This window comes from Momordica charantia, assembly GCF_013281855.1.
Source record: "Momordica charantia cultivar OHB3-1 chromosome 4 unlocalized genomic scaffold, Mcharantia_2.0 BLBB01000004.1, whole genome shotgun sequence".
Taxonomy (NCBI): domain Eukaryota; kingdom Viridiplantae; phylum Streptophyta; class Magnoliopsida; order Cucurbitales; family Cucurbitaceae; genus Momordica; species Momordica charantia.
Window position 1 is genome coordinate 4,996,769 of NW_028275162.1, and position 22,320 is coordinate 5,019,088.

At 30.9% G+C, this 22,320-nt stretch overlaps 2 protein-coding genes across 3 annotated transcripts; both read right to left on the minus strand.

The window, feature by feature from the left end:
* Positions 1–386: 386 nt before the first annotated feature.
* On the minus strand, positions 387–2,734 carry LOC111017321 (cinnamyl alcohol dehydrogenase 1). Its single transcript, XM_022293038.2, has 5 exons — positions 2,190–2,734; positions 1,985–2,098; positions 1,656–1,883; positions 1,109–1,548; positions 387–809 (listed from the first exon to the last, which is right to left on the minus strand). Exons 1-5 carry the CDS (start codon positions 2,276–2,278, stop codon positions 613–615), a joined length of 1,068 nt encoding a protein of 355 aa, XP_022148730.1. The 5' UTR covers positions 2,279–2,734; the 3' UTR covers positions 387–612.
* A 14,795-nt stretch (positions 2,735–17,529) lies between these two features.
* On the minus strand, positions 17,530–21,533 carry LOC111017405 (Pseudouridine synthase family protein). Of its 2 annotated transcripts, XR_002602278.2 has the most exons (11): positions 21,128–21,533; positions 20,850–20,918; positions 20,548–20,685; positions 20,418–20,465; positions 20,248–20,328; positions 19,753–19,866; positions 19,538–19,639; positions 19,281–19,389; positions 18,632–18,678; positions 18,029–18,530; positions 17,530–17,841 (listed from the first exon to the last, which is right to left on the minus strand). XR_002602278.2 is itself a non-coding variant. In XM_022293153.2 (10 exons), exons 1-10 carry the CDS (start codon positions 21,491–21,493, stop codon positions 18,192–18,194), a joined length of 1,413 nt encoding a protein of 470 aa, XP_022148845.1. In that variant the 5' UTR covers positions 21,494–21,533; the 3' UTR covers positions 17,530–18,191. The 2 variants fall into 2 exon arrangements, 1 of the variants encoding a protein (XP_022148845.1); XM_022293153.2 differs by having other exon boundaries at positions 17,530–18,530.
* Positions 21,534–22,320: the final 787 nt, after the last annotated feature.

The following is a 22,320-nucleotide window of genomic DNA, read 5'->3' on the forward strand; positions in this document are numbered from 1 at the left end:
TAAAATTTTGACAAGTATACCCGAGAAAGAAAGAAAAAAAGATATATTTATATTATTCAGGAATCTAAAAAGTTGTCAAATATTTATTTGTGTAATAATAAAATGATGAAGGTTGAGTAGGAAGTACTTGAGTATTGTTCAAGTACCAATACCTCTCGGATTTAGGCTTACTCCAATTTTAAGAGCGGGTTTAATATTAATATCTCTTGAAGTTAGCAATTCAAGAAGGCGGATTTAATTTTAATACCTCCAATTTCCAAATATAGCATAACACAATCAAAGTTCTTGTAAACCCATACCATTTTCAGATGTTACTTCCATTAATAGAACTTTCATTTAATGTACCTCATATTGGCGAGTTCTTAATGCATTCTCTTTTCTTCACAAGAGAAAAACACAATCATTTTGGTCTTTTAGTTTCTTTTTGAAAGTATAAAGTGATTAACAATATATCTGAACTTCACATCAAAATTATACCAAAAAACAGCTCAAGTTTCTATAACAATTCATAAAAAGCAGATAAAAGACTGAAGATTCAGCAGGCTAAGGAGAATAAAGCAGCTGCGCATGGCCGCCACGTTTAAGAATCAAAATCAGAATCAGAATCAGCAACTAAAACTTGCTTCCTTCAACATCCACCACGAACCTGTATCTAACATCATTCTTCTCCAACCTCTCCATGGCTTTGTTTATGTAATCCATCTTCACCACTTCCACCATCGAGCTCAGTTCCTTCTCTTTGAAGAACTCCAATACCTCCTGCGTCTCCTTCATGCTCCCTATGAAGCTCCCCGTTATCGTCTTCCTCCCTGCATAAAACATTGCATTCTAGTAACCTCGAGTTTTTGAATCTAGTTTTTGAATCTAAGATCTAACTCTGTACTAGTGCTCTTCTTGTTGGCAATTGGTTTTGAGATAAAACTTATGGATTATTGGTATGATATCTTGAGAACCCAACCGATTTAAAGTGAGGTTTAAAAATGAGATATGATCAGAGAACTACTATTTTGAGGGACTTGTTTAGGATTCTTGTGGGAGGGATTTAACTTTGAACCACTTCTCTTATTATCAATTGATTTTGAGACGAGATATAGATAAAGAAGCTCACCAAGAATGACCATGGGGGAGACGAACTGCAAAGGATTATTGACGACACCAAGCAAGATCAACTTCCCGTCGAGTTTTAGCAAAGAAAGATAAGGCTCGAGAGGGTGAAGCGCCGGGACGGTGTCAATGATGTAATCGAGAGAGTCGGCGGCCTGCTGCATCCGGCCGAGGTCAGAGCTGACGAGGTAGTCGTCGGCACCGAGGTGGTCGATGGCTTCTTGTCTCTTCTTGTCGGATGAGCTTATGACTGTGACATGGTGGCCCAATGCCTTGGCTAGCTTCACCCCCATGTGCCCCACGCCGCCCAGCCCCAAAATCCCTCCCCTCAGCCCGCTCCCCTTCAGCCCAAAGTGGTTCAGCGGGCTGTACACCGTCACCCCCGCGCATAGCAGCCCCGCCGCCTGCTCCGCCGCCATCCCATCTGGGATTTTCACCACAAACCTACACGACACAAACAATTTATAAGATACATGAACTAATCTGCTTCTAGGCTGCCAGACAAAATTTATAAGATACATCAACTACTCCACTCATGACTAAAGATTTACCTTTGGTCGACGACCATGGCGGTGGCAAAGCCGCCTTGGGTGGGCTTGCCATCGGTGTAGACATCGTTGTTGGTCCAGATCCTGTTGTTGCAATATTGCTCTCGATCAGTCTCACAGCGCAGACAGCTTTTGCAGGATCCTACAATGCACCCAACTCCCACAATATCCTTCACTCTGAATCTCTCCACATTCTTCCCAATCTCCATCACCTCCCCCACCACTTCGTGCCTGCAAAAAACAAAACAACAAAACAAAAACAAAAACCCATTAAAATTATTCAACTCACATTAAAAAATTTAAAGGGTCAAGTGAGTTTGTTTTGTTCTTACCCAGGAACCATGGGATAATTGGACATGCCGAGGTCATTCTTGACCTGATGAATGTCAGTATGGCACAACCCACAGCAAATTACTCTGATATAAACATCCTCCGGCCCTGTTTCTCTGCCAAGTTCGAAATTTTCAAAACCCCATCAGTTTTTCAACCCAAAAAAAGAAAAAAAATGGAGTTTTATTGATTGTACTGGATCCCCACCTGAGTGTGTAAGTATAGGGAGAGAGAAACCCAGATGGGTCTCTCGCGGCAAATCCCGTCACTGTTCTATCTGCCTGAATGCTGCCCATTATACACACAAAAACAGAGTTTTTTTGTTGTTGCAGAAATGAAGAATTGGGGTTTGAAGAAGAAGATGGGGAATGGGAGGGGGTATAAATAAGAGAACAGAGGAAGAGAAATGGCGGAAGGAGCGAGGAAAGTGGTAGTAGGTGAAGCTCTCTTGGTTGGTGGAGATCTGCTGCGGCGGATCCTACGTCGGCGAATACAGAGGATGAATCTGGATTGTTCGATCAAAATATTATTTTTTGATCAAGATCAGACAAGGGATGGAGAATCTTTGCTTCGAGGAGGGAGGGAAGAGAATTAAAACCACGTTTCCCGGATAATAGTTTGTCCTGTTTCTTTTCGATTTTAAACCGCCGTCTCTCTGACTAAATGTCGCTTAAAATATGGCCTACAAAGTTCGACATTCTAGAAAGAAACTTTTCTTTTCCAAACTGTGTCTCTTTGGAGAACATGGAAACTAATTTGATTTTGATCACTGAAAAAATGGGGGAACTTAGTTTGTTAAGGTTGGATTGTGGTCGAGATAAGATAACAAGTAAGGGATTTATGGTAGATTCTGACGTGGGCGGCCGAACTTTCTTACCAATAGAATTTTGTACCAATGTGGTACTCGGCCACTTATGCTTTCAAGATTATATCTATCTTGTTGAGGTAGGATTTTAGTTGAGATGACATGTCAGCAAGTGATTTGAGGTCGATTCTAACGTGGGATAATGAACTTTTCGCTAATAGAATTTTGTACCAGTGTGGTACTCAACCACGTATACTTCGAAGATACATATTAGTACTTAATAAAGTAGAAGTTGATACCTGCCAAAACGAGCATCAGCAGTAATTGTCATGTATCTCCAACCTTCCCCACCCTACATGTTGTACTAAGAAAAAAAGTAGAAACTAATATCGAGTCAAGTTAGAAATGAGGCTGTGCGTGTTCTAGCTACCGTTAGAAGACCCATTGCCACTAAAATTGATGTTTCACCTGCTATTAGTGTGGATACATGCATCTTAATGGCATTTAATAGAAATTTTTATGATTATTAATGCTTTTCTGATTTTGGGTTAGGTTTGAATTTAATCTCCCTCCGAAAAAAATTGCACCTAACTAGTAAAATAATTAACTTTTTTTCATCATCCCATGTGGGGAAAAAATGTCCACAAATAAGAAAAATAAAAGCTAAGGAAAAAGTGATAATTTGTTAAGGCGTAAAAGATTCAACTAGTAATTAGACTTTTCTACAATAAATTCAAGTACGTTTCCACACACACATATATATATATATATATTTATTTATTTATTTCTAGGAAAATGAGTTCTAATTTCTGGAGGGTATCACATTTTTTTTTTTTTTTACTTTTTTAGGATTCTGTTATCCTGAAAATTCTGAAACTAACATTGTTTTGAGTGTTCACAAATTTAGAAATTAAATTTTAAGATGCTTAATTACATTAAAAAAAATAATAAAACTCTTATAAATATATTATTTCATGTTATAAACTCAAATTATTTTTGTTACAGCTAAAAAATGTAAAAGTACAACGTATTATAAATTATATAAAATTGTAAAATAATATTTGTACAAAATGCATAACAAAAATGTTAATAAATAAATTCATATTATTTTAGATTAAACTAAATATTTAGTTTGTAACTACTACAAATATATATTGAACCATTTGTAAAATTAAAATTCAATTACCAAATTTGCTACTAAACACACATTTGAAAATTTTTATGTTTTGTGACTAAGAAACGTCAATGGTTTTACCTTTAACATGAATAACACATCAAAACACAAAATATTACTGATAAGATATATGTTTTCAATAAAGAAAATCGAATGTTGTTATTATTATTATTATTTCTCAAATACAAGAATGTTACTAAACATATCATTTTATTAATATTCATGGGTTCCATCTCAAAACCAATTGTCCTTCTTGGCTCATCAATATTGGTCGGATCCCATTTTTGGACTGGATGTTTTTTGGGCTCTGATACCACATTAATATTCATGAGGTTCTATCTCAAAACCAATTGACAATAGGAGGAGTAACTCATGTCTATTATAAATCATTGTTTTGGTCTCTTCTCTTTTTTCTACGTAGGATCCATTTGATTATTATTATTGTTATTATTATTTTAGTTCAAACAAGTGTGGGGTGGAAGATTGAACATCCAATTTTAGAAAATGCATGATTGTCTTGAAAGCTTACCTATATATTCAATTGACTACACTGAATAGTTCGTTATGGATTCAAAATTTAAACCATAGAAATATATGGATTCAACCTTGAGAATATTTAAACCTAGCCACAAAATTAAGTAGGTAAGAAAAAAGTCCAAATTCAACCCCACACAGCAGCTAAATTAACCCATTCTTACAATAATCTTAAAAAAAGAAGTTCAACGAAATAATTAATTCGACCATTTATTTAAATTTATGGTTCAATGTCATGATATTTAAAACTTTAAAGTTAGATTTGTATAATTCGCCTTATTACATGGTAAGAAAATGATTCGGTAAATACTTCAAAATTATTTCTAAACTTTTGATTGATATCAACCCTTTTATTAATATTTAATCAACTTCTTTTCTAGGACTCGAACCAAAAAAAAAAAAATATATATATATATATATATATAATAAAAACCTCTAAAATCAAGCTCCATCCATCAATTATAGAGAAAAATATCTTAAATTATTTATATGCCAATCATGAAATTGGATTCGAAGCCACGTAAGTACACATCAATTTTAGACCTAATTTAACGGATTAAAGAAATATTATCGAGATCAGAGATTTAAAGCGTTAGTAATATTTTTGATAGGTCAAAAATTTAGAACCTGGTTGGTAATTATTACATTCTTGTTTTTTTAGAGACACAAGCATTTAGTACCTATTTTTAATTCTATTTTATCATTTTTAAGAAACATTTTCAAAACGGTAGAACTTTTAAAAACAACAAAATTAAATTTATTATTTTTTGGTCCAGGTTTCTAATTTGTTACACAACATAAATAAAAGCGTTATTTTATCCTAAAAAATTGAATACTTAATGTTCTTATAAAACTTTTACTTCTTTAGAGAATAAAAAACAAGAAATTGTTACCAAATATGTTTATGTTTTTTTTCCCGTATATAAAGAAGGAACAAGAAAAATAAGAAACAGAAACAAAAAACAAAGAATATTATCAAATAGACCATTTGATTCTCACTCCTATATATATAATGTTATTCAAGACTTTTTCGAGTTGAGAATCGAACCTCTAATCTAAGAGGATAATATACAAGTGTCTTTATCCATTTGAGTCATGACTTCGATCAGTTATAATGAAATATTATTTGAAAAAAAATATTTTTGTATCAATGTTGTTGAGTAATTAACACATATGTGGGTTCAATTTTGGAGCATTTGGTGGCTTTCCATTTGCATGACCATCACATCATCGTCAACATTCATGAGATGTTTTATAAATTATATAATGGAGAAATTAATAAGAGTGGCCGTCTGCCCAAGTCATTTTCTAATTATTATTTCATGCCTACATCATATATGACAGCCATGGCCTTATGATCCACTAAAATGAAAATATATATTCAAATTATTCTCTAAGGTATCGATTGTTTTTAGTATAACATGTGGAGTAGGATCGATTCAAACTTACGACATTTTGATCAAATATAGGCACATGCTCATCTTGACATCAAGATATCGATTCAATTTTGAAGAAAATATTTAAAATATCATCAATATATGTACGAGTGACAAATTTTATATATCTTATTTTTAAATTTCAAATATTATCTTTTAGACTCTGAATTTTGTATAAAAAATTATTTTAATAATCTTTTTTTATAAATTATATAGCATAATCTTAATAAAATATGTCTTTACTCGATTAATTAATGTCTATGGAGATAGGTGTTAAGTGTAGAGTTTTAAAATAGATTAAAATTGTTGCTAAATTTATAAAGATAAAATTAATAGTAAAAGCTACACCAATTTTCTACGCAAAGTTGGACTATGACGTACACTTGGGAGACCAAAATAAAAAATAAAACCCAAGTATAGATACTTACAATAAAGAATAATATTCCTCGAATATCAATATTATTTGTGACCTATTGATGTATAACATTTGCAGCACTGGTACTCAAAAAATAAAATTGACGTAGGAGACCAATGGCAAAAATCAAAATTTATCGAAGAAAAAAAAAAGACAATGAAGAGAGACAAAAATATAATTAATATTGATATGTAACTTCTTTTGTAGAACCAATTAATGACAAAAATAATCTAGTTGGTCATGAGAGATTGTATGGGATGTAGTTTTCTTTTTTCTTCTTTTTTTTTTCTCTTTTTGTCATTATTTTCTTTTCATGGTAATTATGAAACGGTTGAAATCAAATGGAAAGTTAATTTGGGGTTTTCAACCCATGTGATTTAATTTTTGAAGACCAAGAATTTATTCAACGAATCATGATTATAATTTTGAATACTTCTTTCACTATTTTTAGACACAGCGCAATTTAAGTCAAAGTCAATATTTTGAGCGAAATTGGAGTTCTTTTTAGTTAGTTGGTGAGACAATAGTTTACTAAAATAATGATTGATAATTGTTCTAGTTGATTCGAGAGGAGTCTTGTCCAAATAATCGAATATGTATTTTCAAATGACTGATGGTTGTCATAATTTATAATTGACTATCTAACTAGTGAAATTCTAAAATTCATATGATAAGATAATAATCTTGAAAAGATTGAAAATCAATTTCATAGTTAGTCTACAACTTGGTAGCAATATATTATCAAACTATGCATTTTTACTTGGAAACCTATAAAAAAAATATGGGAATGCAAAAATGAATGATATATTTTTTTATCCTCCGAATTTTTTTCCTTTAATTTAATAATTATCAAAGGAAATATGGAACCTTCAATTATTATAATAATTATTTTATTCATTTAACTATATTCAAATTAACCGAATAAAATAAAATTAACAGATTGATTGTTGATTTTGGCACGTGATATGAACTTAGAACTATTCCTTCCTACTTTCCGTTTTCATTCTACTAAATAAAATGTAAATGTTTTCAACCAACGGTTCCTCTTTTTTCCTTTTTTTTTTACAAAATTTGAAAACGATAATTGTGGAAGGAGGGATTCAAACTCCAAAAGTAGATTCTTTATACTTACTAATATTTTAGATAATTAATGAAAAGGTTAAATCCATTTTTCCCTCGCTATTTATTTCATTTTATTTTAATCCCTTAACTTTATATAAACGAATTATTTTGGTTCTTATTATTAGTTTTTCATTTATCATTTAGCAAAACCTATGAATTACTTCGAAATCTAATGCTTAAATTTACTATGGTGGTTTTAAACGTTTGTCTATGAATTATTTACCTACCAAAATATGAACAATAGATGTGACATATTATAAAAATAAATTATTTAAAATTTGACATGGATTAAAACTATTTTTTCCTGCAAAATTCAAGCTGAAATAAAGTTTGAAAGTTTGCCAACAAAAATATAGAATAATCCAAAGAAGTTGCGACTTTAAATCCTTGCCTTTTAAATTTATTTTTCTGTATAGGTTTAAATCTCATTTTAGTCTTTGAAAAAATAACATGGGGTTGATTTAAATTAAACCACTGACATTTACCTTTGGTAGTAATACAAATTAGGTCTCGTTTACTCGGCATCCCATCAAAATATGTGAATGTGAAAATGGTATATACTTTTACGCTCTTAAGAAAAGGAATGGTTATCGATTTTTGTTAAGAATCTCGCATTGAAAACATAAGGGACTTAACGAGGGTTCATAAAAGACATGGGCTACTCCTCTCAACCCAAAACTCTCAAACGAGCATCTGGTCCAAAAATGAGATTCGGTCAAGGTCGATGAACTAAAAGAATCACGATCCAATTGGTTTTGACATGAAACTCATGAATATTAATAATTTTGACATGAATCCATGTAATAACTGTCTCATTACTCCACATTTGCAATCTATTATATAAAATGTACATGTTTTCAACCAACAGTTTCTTTTTTTGACAAAAAAATTTGAAAAAGATAATTGAGGATGGAGTGATTCAAACTCTAAAAGTAGATCCTTTATAATCACTATATTTTGATAGTTATACCAAGCCTTTCTAGATAACAAAAAAGTTATTCAAATCCAATTTTTCCCTAACTTTATCATATTTATTTCATTTCATTTTAATTTATAAAACTTTCAAATATTTTGTTTTGATGTCTTAAAATTATATAAAAATATTTTGGTAGTTATTATTGACTTTTTTCATCGATCATTTAACATAAAATATGAATTTCTTTTGATTAACCCAACACTAATTTTAAATACTTGTCTATGAATTATCTACCTATCAAGTAAATTAATGAACAATAGACGTTCCATATTACAATTTTATTAAATAAATTATTCAAAAATTGACATGGACTTAAATTATTAATTTCATGCAAAGTTGAAACTAAATAAAATTTTTAGGATAATCATGGGAGTTGAGAGATTTGAATAAAATATAAACTATTTACTTTTATAGCATACATTTTTTCTTTTTAAATATTCAAAATCTCATTTTTTCTTTGAATTTTCAAGTTTATTTTATTTTTTCCCTAACTTTAAAAATATTTGTTTTACTTCTTACGTTCACATTTTAGAAAATAACCAGTTTGGTCTTTTCTTTTTTATATAAAAAATAACCGGTTTGGTACTTGGTTATTCTATCATCAATTATTTAACATATTGATCAATGCGAGCATGTATTGTGCATAAACAAAATGCGAGTAAGACCGGCTAAAGCAAGTAAATATTGAGTAAGAACGGTGTCTTGAAATTAAAATTAAAATTTGACTCTATTATTATACTCAAAGTAGGTTCGAGGGGTTTTTTTTTTTTTTAATAACAAAACATGATTAATTAGCCCATTAATATATTTATGATCCCAAATCACGTTATCCATATGCTAAACAGTTAAATTAGACTAAACTTTAGAAACTCATGGACAAATAAGTGAAACAAACCTAAAAGTCATCATACATATGTCAACTTTCTATACTTGAGATTATTGATGAGATTTTTCACTGTAAAAATTAAATTGTTACAAATACGACTAAATCATTATATATACTATAATTTAAAAATTAAATCGTTACAAACCAAAAAAAAATATTAAATCATTATATACTAAATTTATGATTAAATTATTATTGTTATTATTTTTTTTAGTATAACATGTGAAGGTGGAGTTCGTATTCATAACCTATTGGTTGAAGATATATGTCAATTACTTATAAACTAGACTCGCTTTGACAAATTATTATTTTTGATTAATATATAATTAATGCCAAAATATTTCTTTTCTAAAAAAAAAACCTAAAAACAGAAGTAGGAGAATTGATTTAATTTCTTGGTCACAACTCACATTCACATAATACCCTTTTTTTCTTTCTTTTTTTTAATCGGTGAAATGAGATAATAACACGTTTTAAAATAGATACGTCATGGAATATCTCAGCACTGCACCCAAACAGAGGGAGAGCGAAGGACATGGAAAATGACCGAATTGCCCTTCTCCGCTTCTGGAAAAGCAGCTTTAAAATTAAAATGGGATTGAAGCCAACTAAGCAAAATGAGTGGTCCACGTCGTCTTCTGGCGTCACGTCAGCAAGCCAATTCCCTCCCACGGCCAGCTCATCATCTGGTTTCTCCTAATTTTTTTGTTTTTCTCCAAAAGTTGGAGTTGGCTACCGAACACACCCAACAAAAAATAATACCCTTTTGTAGCGTTTTGCTGAATCATTATCATCTTCTTAAGTAAGGTTACTTATATAATAATTAATCTTTAATCCCTATGTCAATTTAGTCGGAATTTTTAGAAATTTCATTGTTGTGTCTCCATTAATGAGAGTGTGCGGTAATAGAGATTTGTCCAAACACATTCATGTTAATTTATATTAAAAAATGTTAATTTATCTTAATTTATCAGTTAGTTTATTTTTGGATCTGTTGGGCTAAAAAAAGTTTATTTTTTTTAGATCTAATAGTAATTTAATAATCTTTTAAAGATAAATATTTTAAATGCAAATAATATTTTTAATTACTATAATAGTATTGCAAATGTTATTTTAAAGGGCAACATAAAAATCCCGTTGTAATTAATTTAAGCATGACTATGACCAGAAAAACTATTCACAAGATCGAAAAAGATAAAATAAAAAAAAAATGTCACTCGAAATTATTGTTTTATTATCTTAAATGAGATCTAATTATCTTTTTAATTAGTCTATTTTGTTTCAATTTTGAAAGGTGACCTTTTTAAATTTAAGGCCTAATAACTTTATCTAGTCATAAAATTAGCTGGTGTTCTATGGATTCCATAGGACCGCCTTAGTTGCATTATTCAAATAAATACTCATTTTTAAAGTTATTAAGGTTAATTCAAATAAACCATTTTCAATTTTCACATAAGGTTAATTTTATTAATAATTTCTTTGTTTACTACCGTTTAGTAATAAATAAGCTTGATTTTTGGATGCTTCATTCTTTTTCTCTCTTTTTCTGTTCATTCTCACTCAAAAAAGGTAATCAATTATTTTCTTAATCTGTATTTAAAATTTAAATTTTCTTCCATAAAGACTGCATTCTTAAGGATATATATATATATATATATATATATATATATATATATATATATATATATATTTTGAAACATTACATTACACGTGCCACGTGATGCGTCAGCAGGCACTTATATGGCTATGCCGACAGCCGACGTGACATGCAAATAAAATTTATTATTTTTAAAAATCGTGGGATATAATATCGTACACTACACACTAACATTTTTGACCTACTAATTATTTTTGTACGATTGTTTGACGAATCATTTTAAACGTTTGTACTTGCAAAGCTTTTAATTATCCAATCAAGAGAGAGATAAATTTATTTATAGGAGGTTTCTATTTTTTGTTTTTTACAACAATTTAAGGAGGTTTTGATCACATTATAGCTAGTGAACTTTTGTATTTATTTCATTTTCACCATCAAGTTTTAAAAATATATATTTTAGTGTTTAAATTAATATATATATATATATATATATATATATTTTAATTTATAAACTAGTTTAAAGCTTTTTAAACAATACCTACTATTATTTTTCCATCACTTAATATATCTGATCATCGTGCCAACATGCCAACATAAGCTATCTTTCTTTAAAATTGAATGTTAGAATCTCCATCCTCACATTTGTTGAATTAAAAAAGAAATAAAAATATTTGCTTATCCAACAGTGTCTTTAGTCAACTTAACTGACTCCAAAATATGCTCGTATTAGCCGGTTAATATACACATATTCAAAGTTATGTTATCTATATATTAAATAGTATGGGCAACAAAATATCAAACAAAAGTAATTGATTTTTTAAAAGTTTAGGATTTAAACTAATTTTTTTAAAGTATAAAAATGGGAATGGAACTAATTACATGAAAGTTTAGAAATTTAATAGGTATTCTAAAAGTTTAGAATTCAAAATAAAATAATATTACAAATTTAAGTACCAAAATTAAGATTGGAACCCACATTAGAGATACAAAGCTTTCTCTCTTCTATGATTTTTTTTCTTATTTTGCACCTTCAAAAGAAAAGATTTTAAAATAATAATAATAGTTTGAACTGTTTCTTAAACTAAAAAAAAAATCACCGTCAAAACAAGTCTAACTCAACGGTAATTGTATATATCTTCAAGGTTGTGGTTCGAAACCCACTTTACATGCTGTCCTAAAAAAATCATCGTACTTACCTAACTAAATCTTCAAAGTTTAAAATATAGTTTAACTAATAAAAACATTATTTATTTTATTAGGACTATTTAGATCATGCTATGACAATGGCAAAGATCTCTCAACATATCTTCCAAAATTTATTTAAATTATTGGTTATGAGGGGACCAATTATTCTACTACCTTAACTTATTCAACTGCATGTATAAGTGTAATTACTTTAAAAAAGTTATTGATGGCGTCACCTCATCATTTTTACCAATTAATTTCAAATGGTTAGAATTAATTGAAAAAAATAATTATATAATGCCATAATACTTACTTGACTTAAAATTGCTGATGTTGGAAGAAAATTGACAACCTCGTAAAAATCCTCATTTTAAATTATAAATCATTATTCTTTTAACATTTAATGAAGGTAAATATTTTAACTGAAAAACAAATTAATTAATAGTAGATGAAATTAAACTTTGAAAGAAAGAATCTTAAAAAAATTGAACAATACATTAACAATTAGCTCACACGACTATAACTAAAAATTAAAAAAAAAAAACAGTCAAATAAAATATTTTTTAGTGAATACTTGCGTAACTTTTTATCGAGATAGAATACTTAATGTTAAATTATAAAAGTATTATTTTATTTATATCGTAGTAGAATGGTTCCTTGAATAAAGAAATATATATTTCACCCAAATATTAATGGTAAATAACGAAAATTAAAAAATGTCAAAGGATGCTATTTTGTCGTTGTTAGGCAAAGATATTAACATATATCTTCCAATATTTTTAAGTTATACGCAAGTTTTTTTTTTTTTTTAAGTAATTCAATGAACTTACCCTTCTCTCTCTCTCTTTTCTTTCTTCTTTCATAGCACCTCTTAGTTTCTTGACTTAGATTGAGATGCAACATTATTTGTTGTTATTATTATTATTATTATTATTATTATTTTAGTTCAACACTTCTGAACTATTAATATCAAAAGGAAGACGTTAGTGATTTGTAAGAAAGAAATAACATTGCAAAATTTAGAACTCAAATTTTTATGTTTCAATTATATGTTAAGCGCTATTCTAACCTCCCTTGCTCAAGTTAAGAATATATTTCATCATTGGCTAATTATATGTTTTAGTCCCTAACGTTGGGAAGCTTTTCTCAATTTAGTTCTTATTATTATAAAAAATTTAATTTAGCCCCCCGTGTTTTGACACTTTTCAATGTATTCTCTCGTCATTGATATTTGCAGATGATAAACTTTTGGTGACATAATACTTAGCAAATTGATGTAAATTTATATGATAAAAAAGGTTATTAATGGAAGAAAAGTCGAAATTTCTACCCATTGCTTATAAATTTGGAGTTAAGAAACTTTCTTAGCCAATTTTTAATATTTACCAACAGGGAGGGCTATATTAAAAATACTAAAATTACCGAAACACATATATTTAGCCATAATCACTTTTAACCATATCTCAACAAAATTCTATTGTCTATCCCTTCATTTGGAAACAAGTTCAAGAAATGTTTTAAAATTCAAAAATATTATTTTAATTTTTTTCTTGTTTGGAACGAAATTTTTTTGAAATGAAAGTAATTAAATTTGTTTGTTCGGATGTTTTCTAGAAAGAAAAAAAAAATGATAAGTTTACTGATATATGCTTTTTGATATTGATTTATTAATGAAAAGTTAAAACATGATAGGATTAAATAAGTAATTTGATTTAAAATTCTATGAAATCGAGCAAAATTCTAATCATAGTTTTTTAATGTAAAAACATGATTTAAAATCACATAAAATTTTAAATAATTCAAATACGTATGATAACAAACATCAAAATTCCTTTAAAATCTACTCTTATTTGAAATCAGTTAAAGTCATAGGGAAAAAGTATATATTATATAACCTTCTAATTTAGTATATGATGAGGAGTATATGTTTATTATACTATATATTAGAAGATTAAAAGAAAAAAATCTATTACATAAGGACCGATTGAAATATATTACATAATCTAATAGTTTAGTATAAAGTAATAAAAAATATATATATACAAGCTTTTAGAGGAGTGTATATTTATCATACTATTGAAAAAAAAAAGTCGAAAAAAAATAATATACGCTAAAAAATTCAAATCAGAACTATAGGAAAATTCAAGCTAGAAACACCAGAAGAATTAAAGAATTTGGAATGTTTATTTTGATTAGATAAAAATATGAAAAAAGTTATTTTTATCATAAAAATGAAATAATTTAGAGTATATTATTGAAAGGAGAAAATTAGAGAAATAAATTAGTTGGGATCAAGAGAGATTAATATTTGAAAATTTAAATATATCATATTTAATATGAAAAATTCAAATTTGAAAATATTAAATTAAAAATAAATATGTAAAATATGAAAACACGACGTGAAAGATAGTTTTCAAAACGATACACGATACATAGGACCATTCCTCTCTATTCTACCGCTCATTTCATTTAGATATTTTATATTTAGAAAGAAGAAAAATGAAAAGTCAACGACGTGGAAACAAATTAAAATGATATGAAAAAAGGTTTCATATACCATATAAGTTGGAGGTTACAAGGGTTGAGAAGTAGACATTATCTTCTCGAGCAATTATACACCACACACTCCAATGAATTAATATGTCTTTGACCAACCACACATTATTGCCTCGTAAATTGATATGATCGACCCCGGTAACTCAATGACTTTGATAATTTAAATCTTATATAAAATATTAATTATCAATAATATCTTTGGTTCGGTGTAAATCACACGGAGAAAAATATTTGAAAAGTGTGGTAACTATAGGCTACGTCCAGTCTTCTGCAACAACGAATTCTACTATGATTATGATTTTGAGATAATACAATAAGCAATATAATAATCTCCTCTAAGAAATAGAATCCTTCTACGAAACAAAAATGAAAGAACCTCACTAAATACCCACGAGAATAGCTAGGTTGTCAACTTCGCTCTACAACCTCGAGATCTCATCTATCAAACACTACCCTGTCAGCCCAAGGGCGGATGGACGAAGGGAAGCCCCCCCCCCGGTAAACAAAATATTGTTTGCTCTAGTGGTCGTTCGATATATCCTATTTAATTTATAATACTTTATTCGCCTTTTTTTCTCTTTTAATTTTTTTAATAATTCAAGTGCAAGGTTCGATTTTTGTAAAATTTTCAAAACAAATTCCTTTGACTTTCTATGAGCTTACTTTTTGGAAAGGTGGGTAGAAAAGAGAGAGAGAAAAAAAAAAGAAAAAAGACATAAAAAGAAGAAAATTGAATTTGACATTGGCTACATGAACAGCTAGTGGGTTGTTTGGCATCTAACTCGTTCTCAATTTCATGTAATCAAAATCTAGAAAGGGAATAATAGATTTGAATTTTAATGGATAACTGCTTCGTAGACTAAAATCTGAATATAATTTTTGAAATTTTAAATAGGCTAACATTTGAAAACAGCTGAGTTATAATTTTCCACATTTTTTTAGTTCGAAATCCAAAGCTTTGAAAAACACGAAATTGTCTTGAAATGAAGACAGCAACTATGTCAAACAAGTTACAACATGCTCCTTTTGCATCGCCAATTAACCCATCAGGTTGAATTCTAGGGTCAAGAATGTTATCATAAGAAATTGGCTATGAGAGACTTTTTTAAGTATCGCAAGAAAATGTCTATTGATAGAACTGGATGTCGATACAAGCTATCAGGTCTTTAAATCTCTCCTCTCTCCTCAAATTTAGAGGGGTATTTTCCATTTTGAACTCCACTTGAATTATGTTAAGGGTAAAATCGAGTAGGACACGTGTCGGGCTGCTAAGACAACATCAAGGCGCGCGACCACAAACAGTTACACACTATACTCTGCAGGGATAGGGGAGTGCGCCTCCACCTTTGTCGTACGAGAAGCACGCGGAGCACTACGACCTGACATTCACAGGCGACAGGTCTCAACCTGCAGGCGGAGGTGTCACCCACTAGTTGTCGGGGGTGTACACTCCCTCGTCAGGCACCGTACAGCTCGGTGCACCCTTGTCATCCCAACTGTCATCCTTCCTAGTCAGCCACCAGCACCTATAAAAGGGAAGAACCCTCACCTTTGTCAAGGAAGTAAAAAACCTATCGCTGAAACTCTAAAGGTGTTTTTTTATTTACTACTCCGATTACTAACTTGAGCATCATAGTGTATTAGGCGGGACTGCACCAGCGTCGAGTTTTCTGGTTGACATATGTTTTAAGTAATGGGGAATGGAAAATAACGTGATGAAAAAGTTTTTGGTCCCTTGCAAACATCTTTTGTGAAATATTTTAAACCAAGTGATTAGAGTCAAATTTTTTGGATCTTTTAAATAATGTATTTCAAAAAACAAATTACCAAATTAATTAATGTAATTTCGAAAATAATTTCAAAAATAAGAAAAATAAATCGAGTACATTGCACGTGATTCAGGATAAATCGCGTGCATTTGCACTCTTTATTTTTATTTCACATTATCAAAGACTCGTCTATATAAATTGTGTTTAGCATGGTGCTGCATTCCTTCCAATAATACCCTTGTGGTGGGCTTATGTCCAAGTTTCCACATTTTTTGATTAAAAAGAAATACAAAAGAATAAATAAATAAAAATACAAACTTGAGGCTCGTACTCGTTTGGACACCGTACGCAATTCCCTATACCGTGTAAATTTTTTATTTTGACCGAAAACTACCCTTTTTTTAAAAAAAAAAATAGTTTCTAGCTTTATAATTTCTTATTTAATTTACCTTTTTTTATTTTTTTGTAATCGTATTTTAAAATTACATTATTTCTAAAATTAACTCCAAATGTTTACCCTAAACATTCAAGAATCTTAAGGAATTTTAATTTTATTAAATTTAATATTTATTTAATTGAAGGGAAACCAAAAAAAATAAGTAAAGAATACAGAATTGCAAAAAGTGAATTTAAAAATGAAGAAGGGGCGAAATAGAAATGAATAGCTTCTCTGCCCATTTTATGTAGTATAGCTAATTACTTTTAATAAAATTTTACAATTTTGATAAATAAATAAGAACAATTCTAAAGTAAAAATTCATTCAAATAAAATAAGGTAAATTCTTAGTATTAATATTATATCCACGGTACTAATATTTTTTCCTAATATTTTCTTACATCCTTTTTGAATTCTTTTCAATATAATAGAAATGTCAAATTTGCCCGTTGAGTCCCTAAACTTTAACTTGTAACAATTTGGTCTTTGTAGTTTAAAATTTGTAACAACCTAGTCCCTATCGTAAAAATTTTTATTAATATTAATTGTCAAATTTTATCATATAATAATTTAATTTTTTTAATTATAAACATATTTGACCTCTCTTTAGTTTATATATATATAAGAAGCTTAACAAAAAGCTTAACAAAAAAAAATTCACAATAAATACTAAATTATTAACAACTTTAAATTACAATTGTTAGTGGGAAAAACATGGCAACTAGAAGGAAAATGCTATGAAATTTTGAAGATGATTCATAACATGAGACTGCGCGAGAAAAGAGAAACTACATAATGAGTTTAGCAAATCGGTGCTTCAGATTTGACAGAGTTCAGTCTGGACCAACCTTTTCAGCTTTTTCCAAATTGGATACGCAATGCCAAGACAGTCGTGTAAATTCTTCTTGCTTCATGCCTTCCAAAATGGGGATTCAGCCAAATACAGCAGAAGAAGACAGCTCCATTGACTGTAAAATAACCATGTTTCAAATATGGAATAGCATCAAGAAGCAACCCCATAACTATTCCTGATTGAGTAATCCAGAGGCAGAGAACATGGCTAAAGAAACTAAATTCTAAGATGATGCTGATGAATGTAATAACTTCTAAATTCTTGTAGTATGGTCACAATTTGATGAGTTACAATATCCCAACCTCTTTGCACATCTGAAGGTGAAGGAGCATCCAACCCGAGTTACCCGCCGCACTCTGTCCCTGCGAGAGAATCATTTTGCAGAGATTGGGTAAAATATCAATTGCTCAGGGCGAAGGTTAAAGCAGGGCTTTGTTTCCTTCAATTTGATAATTTGATGGCAATTTAATTATTTATGATATCCCAACTTCTCCGCATGTATGAAGGCAAAGGAGCATCCAACTCCAGACATTCCAATTCTGAGAAGTCATGATCTAGAGAATCATTAGGCAGTGCGCCAGAAACATTTGGTAAAGCCAATTGTTTACAGTGAAGGTGTAGGCGAGGGCTATTTTCTGCAACACTTCCATTTTCAAAATCAAGACCAAATGGAAGGGATTGTTTCTTTCCTTGGTTCTTGTGGAAATTAGAAGGAAATGGTTCCCAATTTCTATGTGCTTGCCATCCATATTTGTAGTCGCCAACTATCGGTGTTCCTAATACCTCAGCACAGTGTACACGAAGCTGCATTAAACACATACAATGCAAGGCATATTCAGCCAAAAATATGTAGAAAAAGAGACTAAATGCTCATAGTAGCTGGAAACATTGATGCTGGATGGCACCTGATGTTTTCTTCCAGTGAGGGGACACAACTCCAACCAAGTGTATCCTGCATTATGGCCATGTAATAAATGAAGGGAGCCTGATGTTTTCTCTAGCATAGTTAAGATAGGTGCATTCAAGTTATACATGAATGAAATTAGTTTCAATAGATAGGATTTATTCAAACGATTGATTCTCGTGAGTTGTGATGAAAAATAACAGAGTGCAAAGTGCCTTTTCTTTTACTCGTGAGGCATTCTTTTAAAAGCCAGGTAAGTAGAACTGTAACTGACTACTTGAGCATAAAGCTGTCTTCTAGCTAACTTAGACGGTGATGGTATAAAACTTTTCTCATTATGAACTACAGAGAAAAAATAACGAGTACAAGTTCTCAGACATTTCCTACCCCCTCGATTTTAAAAAAATCCCTTCCCAGCCAAATGATCAGCTGCAAGCTTTATCATAAACAGGATACTGAAGAAACGATCTCATGTCCCAATACAAACTACCCAAGTAGTAAAGAGAATTAAGAAACCTACTAAGTCTACAATCTGATGCATGTTCATACGATGATTCCATTATGACTTGACTATTCGGATTAAAAATATGTTCCACTTGAAAAATCAAATGCGAATCAACAAATGCTGTGTAAAATGGTGAAGTGCAAACCATGATGAGATTTAATCACTCTATAAGTAGTAATTGCTTGCTGAAAAGCCATAGATTCGGCATTGTCAATGACCATAATTTTCTCAGATCTTCCATCGTCCAGCACAATCTAAAATAATTAGAGGGCGCACATAAATTTCTAGACAATAGATGAGGAAAGAAACAGTTAATAATCACAAAGAAATCAATGCAATGTATGGTTATCAATATAAGATAAAACTTCCAAGATAGTTTCTTGAAAGCAATTTTACACAAACCTTTCCTAGTGGGGCTGTAATCAATCCATTTGGACGTCTCGGAGAACCAATTACAAGTGCCCAATACTTTTTCTGCAAAATCTTTTTCTCACTATCAACATGCTTTGATGCAAGAAAAAGTAAAACAAATAACCATGTTAATTTTTAATAATATCAATAATTCTGCCTTTTTTTTCTCCAGATTGTTATATTGTTTTAGGTAGGGAGAGAAGTACATGTTTTGATGCCCCAAAAGTTTTCTCACGGAAGATAGAATGGAGAACTGAAGTACTTGTGGAAGTCCTGCCCATTACCAAGATGCCACTACTGTCCCTGTCAAGCCTATGTACCTGGCAAATGCAAAGCCCACATCTTTGTTCAGATAAAACATTTCAATATATGAACCACCCATCACCAAAGGGGAAAGATCAAACTAGAAAGTAGAAACACCACAAATGTTTTTTTTTTTTTTTTTTGACAATAAACGAACTTTATGTTCAAAGATACAAACTTCACCACAAATGATTTTATATAAATCATTTTATGGCATGTTGTTTAATGAAGTTGAACAAAATGACCAATGTCAGAGTTCATCATTTAAAGGTCAAGTTCAAACACCATTAATTAACTCCAAGCACAAGGACACTATTTTCTGATTGATTTCAACATGTAGAAGGAAACGCTCAAGAATTAGGAATACAACAAAATCAATGATTTGAAGAAAAACTTACAAGCCGAGGTGGTTCTGAGTAGTCATAACTTAGACAACTTGCAGCCAGTTCGTCTAAACTCCTTGTGATGCCAATACCACCCTGCACAAACATTTTTATTTGCTATAATTTTGTTAACTCTACGACCATGATTATTCATAAGGATCAATGGTACAAGTTGGACACCATACCTGAACAGGCAAGCCAGGAGGTTTATTGATAACAATTATTGCTGGATCCTGACATAATAAATGTGGGTCACATGAAGCAGGAGGAACTAAGAATTGTTAACAGAGGGGGAATTCAGTGAAAAGTGAAAACCTTATACAAAACTAGACTATGCATAAATTTCTCTTCTTCTTTATTGCAATAATCCCGTGCTCTCTCTCTAGGAAATACTTGAACCGAGATAGGGAGAAAAATTTGATCACCTACGTTCAAAATATCCTTGGCTGCCACCTTGCAATAACTTAAAATGTTAGTAAGAAACTAAGAAAGTTTCTTCCGTATGGAAAGCATTATGATAACCTTCAATGAATTGCAGCGTGCATAATCAAAGTTCTCTGAATCAGAACATAAACATAGTAACTAATATCCATGTAAGAAAGAAAATAACTGCTTACTCTTTTAAGTTGGTTTTGAGCTTCCAAATTACATTCCGAACTCTCAATCATAGAAGAACCTCTTCGAATCTGAAAGATGCCAAAAGGAAAAGATTCATAAAAACTGAGGAAGATGTTTAACAATCAACTCGAAATTTGCCAATGCGTTACCACATAAACATTGAATTGCATGATAAGACGGACAATTGATAGAATCCGAAGGCATTATCTTAGCTAGCTTCACGGATCATTCAATTGCTTTAACTTAACTGAGTATTGAGTGAGATTTAGGACGGAACCTTTCTAAGGCGAAATAGCTTCTGTACGAGGCTCCTTGGCAGCTCCGGGCAGCAGCGAAGCACCCATTTCAGAGCGGTGATTGCAGTAGTGGAAGTTTCATCTTCTGCTTGAGATCCTTGGTTCAGAATTCGATTACCTAAAACCGAGCCGTCGACAGTCGCAGTGTAGGGAGGCAACGTGAACCATCTATTAAATCCTTTCTTCTCATTCTTCTCTTCGGAAATGGTTTCGGAGGTGTTGCTCAAGGCGAATGTAGATTTCAGCTCGTGAAAAACCGAGAAATGGAGGCTGTGGCCGCCGCGAGCGGTGGAAGATGGGGTGCCACTAAGGATGAGGGAACGACGGAGGAGCGCCGGAAGTAGCATGGCGGAGGGCTTCGTTGGAGGAGGAAACGAACACAGAAAACGAGGGATTTCAATTTGCATTGGAAACATGGAAAATGGGCCGAAAGGTATAGCCGTAGCCCATCTTGAATTTAAGTGGGCTAAATGATAGCAATTATCTGGGCCCATTTGGACTAGTGACTTTAAACTTTGGGATAAGTACCCTAATGGACAATTTGGGTAATCAAATTACATAAATGGCTTAACTATTAAAATTTTACACTTTTATCATAAAATGGGCCTAAAAAGGATGGTATCCCTTTGATTTTTTACCAAGTTACCCTTGAATGCATATTTAATAAACAATTAAAATAAAATTTCAAATTAGGGAAAAACGATTTTTTAGGACAATAAAAATCAAATTTGTCCAGGATTCACATCCCTAAATCATCTCAAAATTTGAAATCCTTTAATTATAGGACCCCCATAACTTCCTTAAGGAAAAAACTTAAAAGGGATTTGAAATTCTCTTTGCCTTCTTAAACTTTTTTTCCAAGTTGGTTGCAATTCTAGCGTTTTCCACCAACAATAAGGAACCTTTTTTTGTGCCGGAAGTTTTGATTAAAGCAAACAGCTACCGGACAACCACATGTACATGTAGAGGAGTTGCAGTCAATCGTGGGACAAGATTTGAATCATGCCAAAAAATTATAGATTTTTTTGGCATTTTGCAATTGATTTTACTGTGGATTTGAATCGCGAGGTTATTGCACCATGGGTGTTATCACCACGGCAAAACTGATGTCGTAGAACGACGTCGCTAATGCAAGGGAGTCACACCGCCGTGGAAGGATGTCGCCACTGCTACT

Coding starts and splice junctions, on each gene's coding strand:
- LOC111017321 (XM_022293038.2), bottom strand. CDS start 2,278: ATGGGCAGCATTCAGGCAGATAGAACAGTGACGGGATTTGCCGCGAGA. Junction 1,884..1,984: donor AATTATCCCATGGTTCCTGG/GTAAGAACAAAA, acceptor TGTTTTTTGCAG/GCACGAAGTGGTGGGGGAGG. Junction 1,549..1,655: donor GCCATGGTCGTCGACCAAAG/GTAAATCTTTAG, acceptor TGTGTCGTGTAG/GTTTGTGGTGAAAATCCCAG.
- LOC111017405 (XM_022293153.2), bottom strand. CDS start 21,493: ATGCTACTTCCGGCGCTCCTCCGTCGTTCCCTCATCCTTAGTGGCACC. Junction 20,686..20,849: donor CTCAAAACCAACTTAAAAGA/GTAAGCAGTTAT, acceptor AGTTATTGCAAG/GTGGCAGCCAAGGATATTTT. Junction 19,390..19,537: donor TTACAGCCCCACTAGGAAAG/GTTTGTGTAAAA, acceptor TAATTATTTTAG/ATTGTGCTGGACGATGGAAG.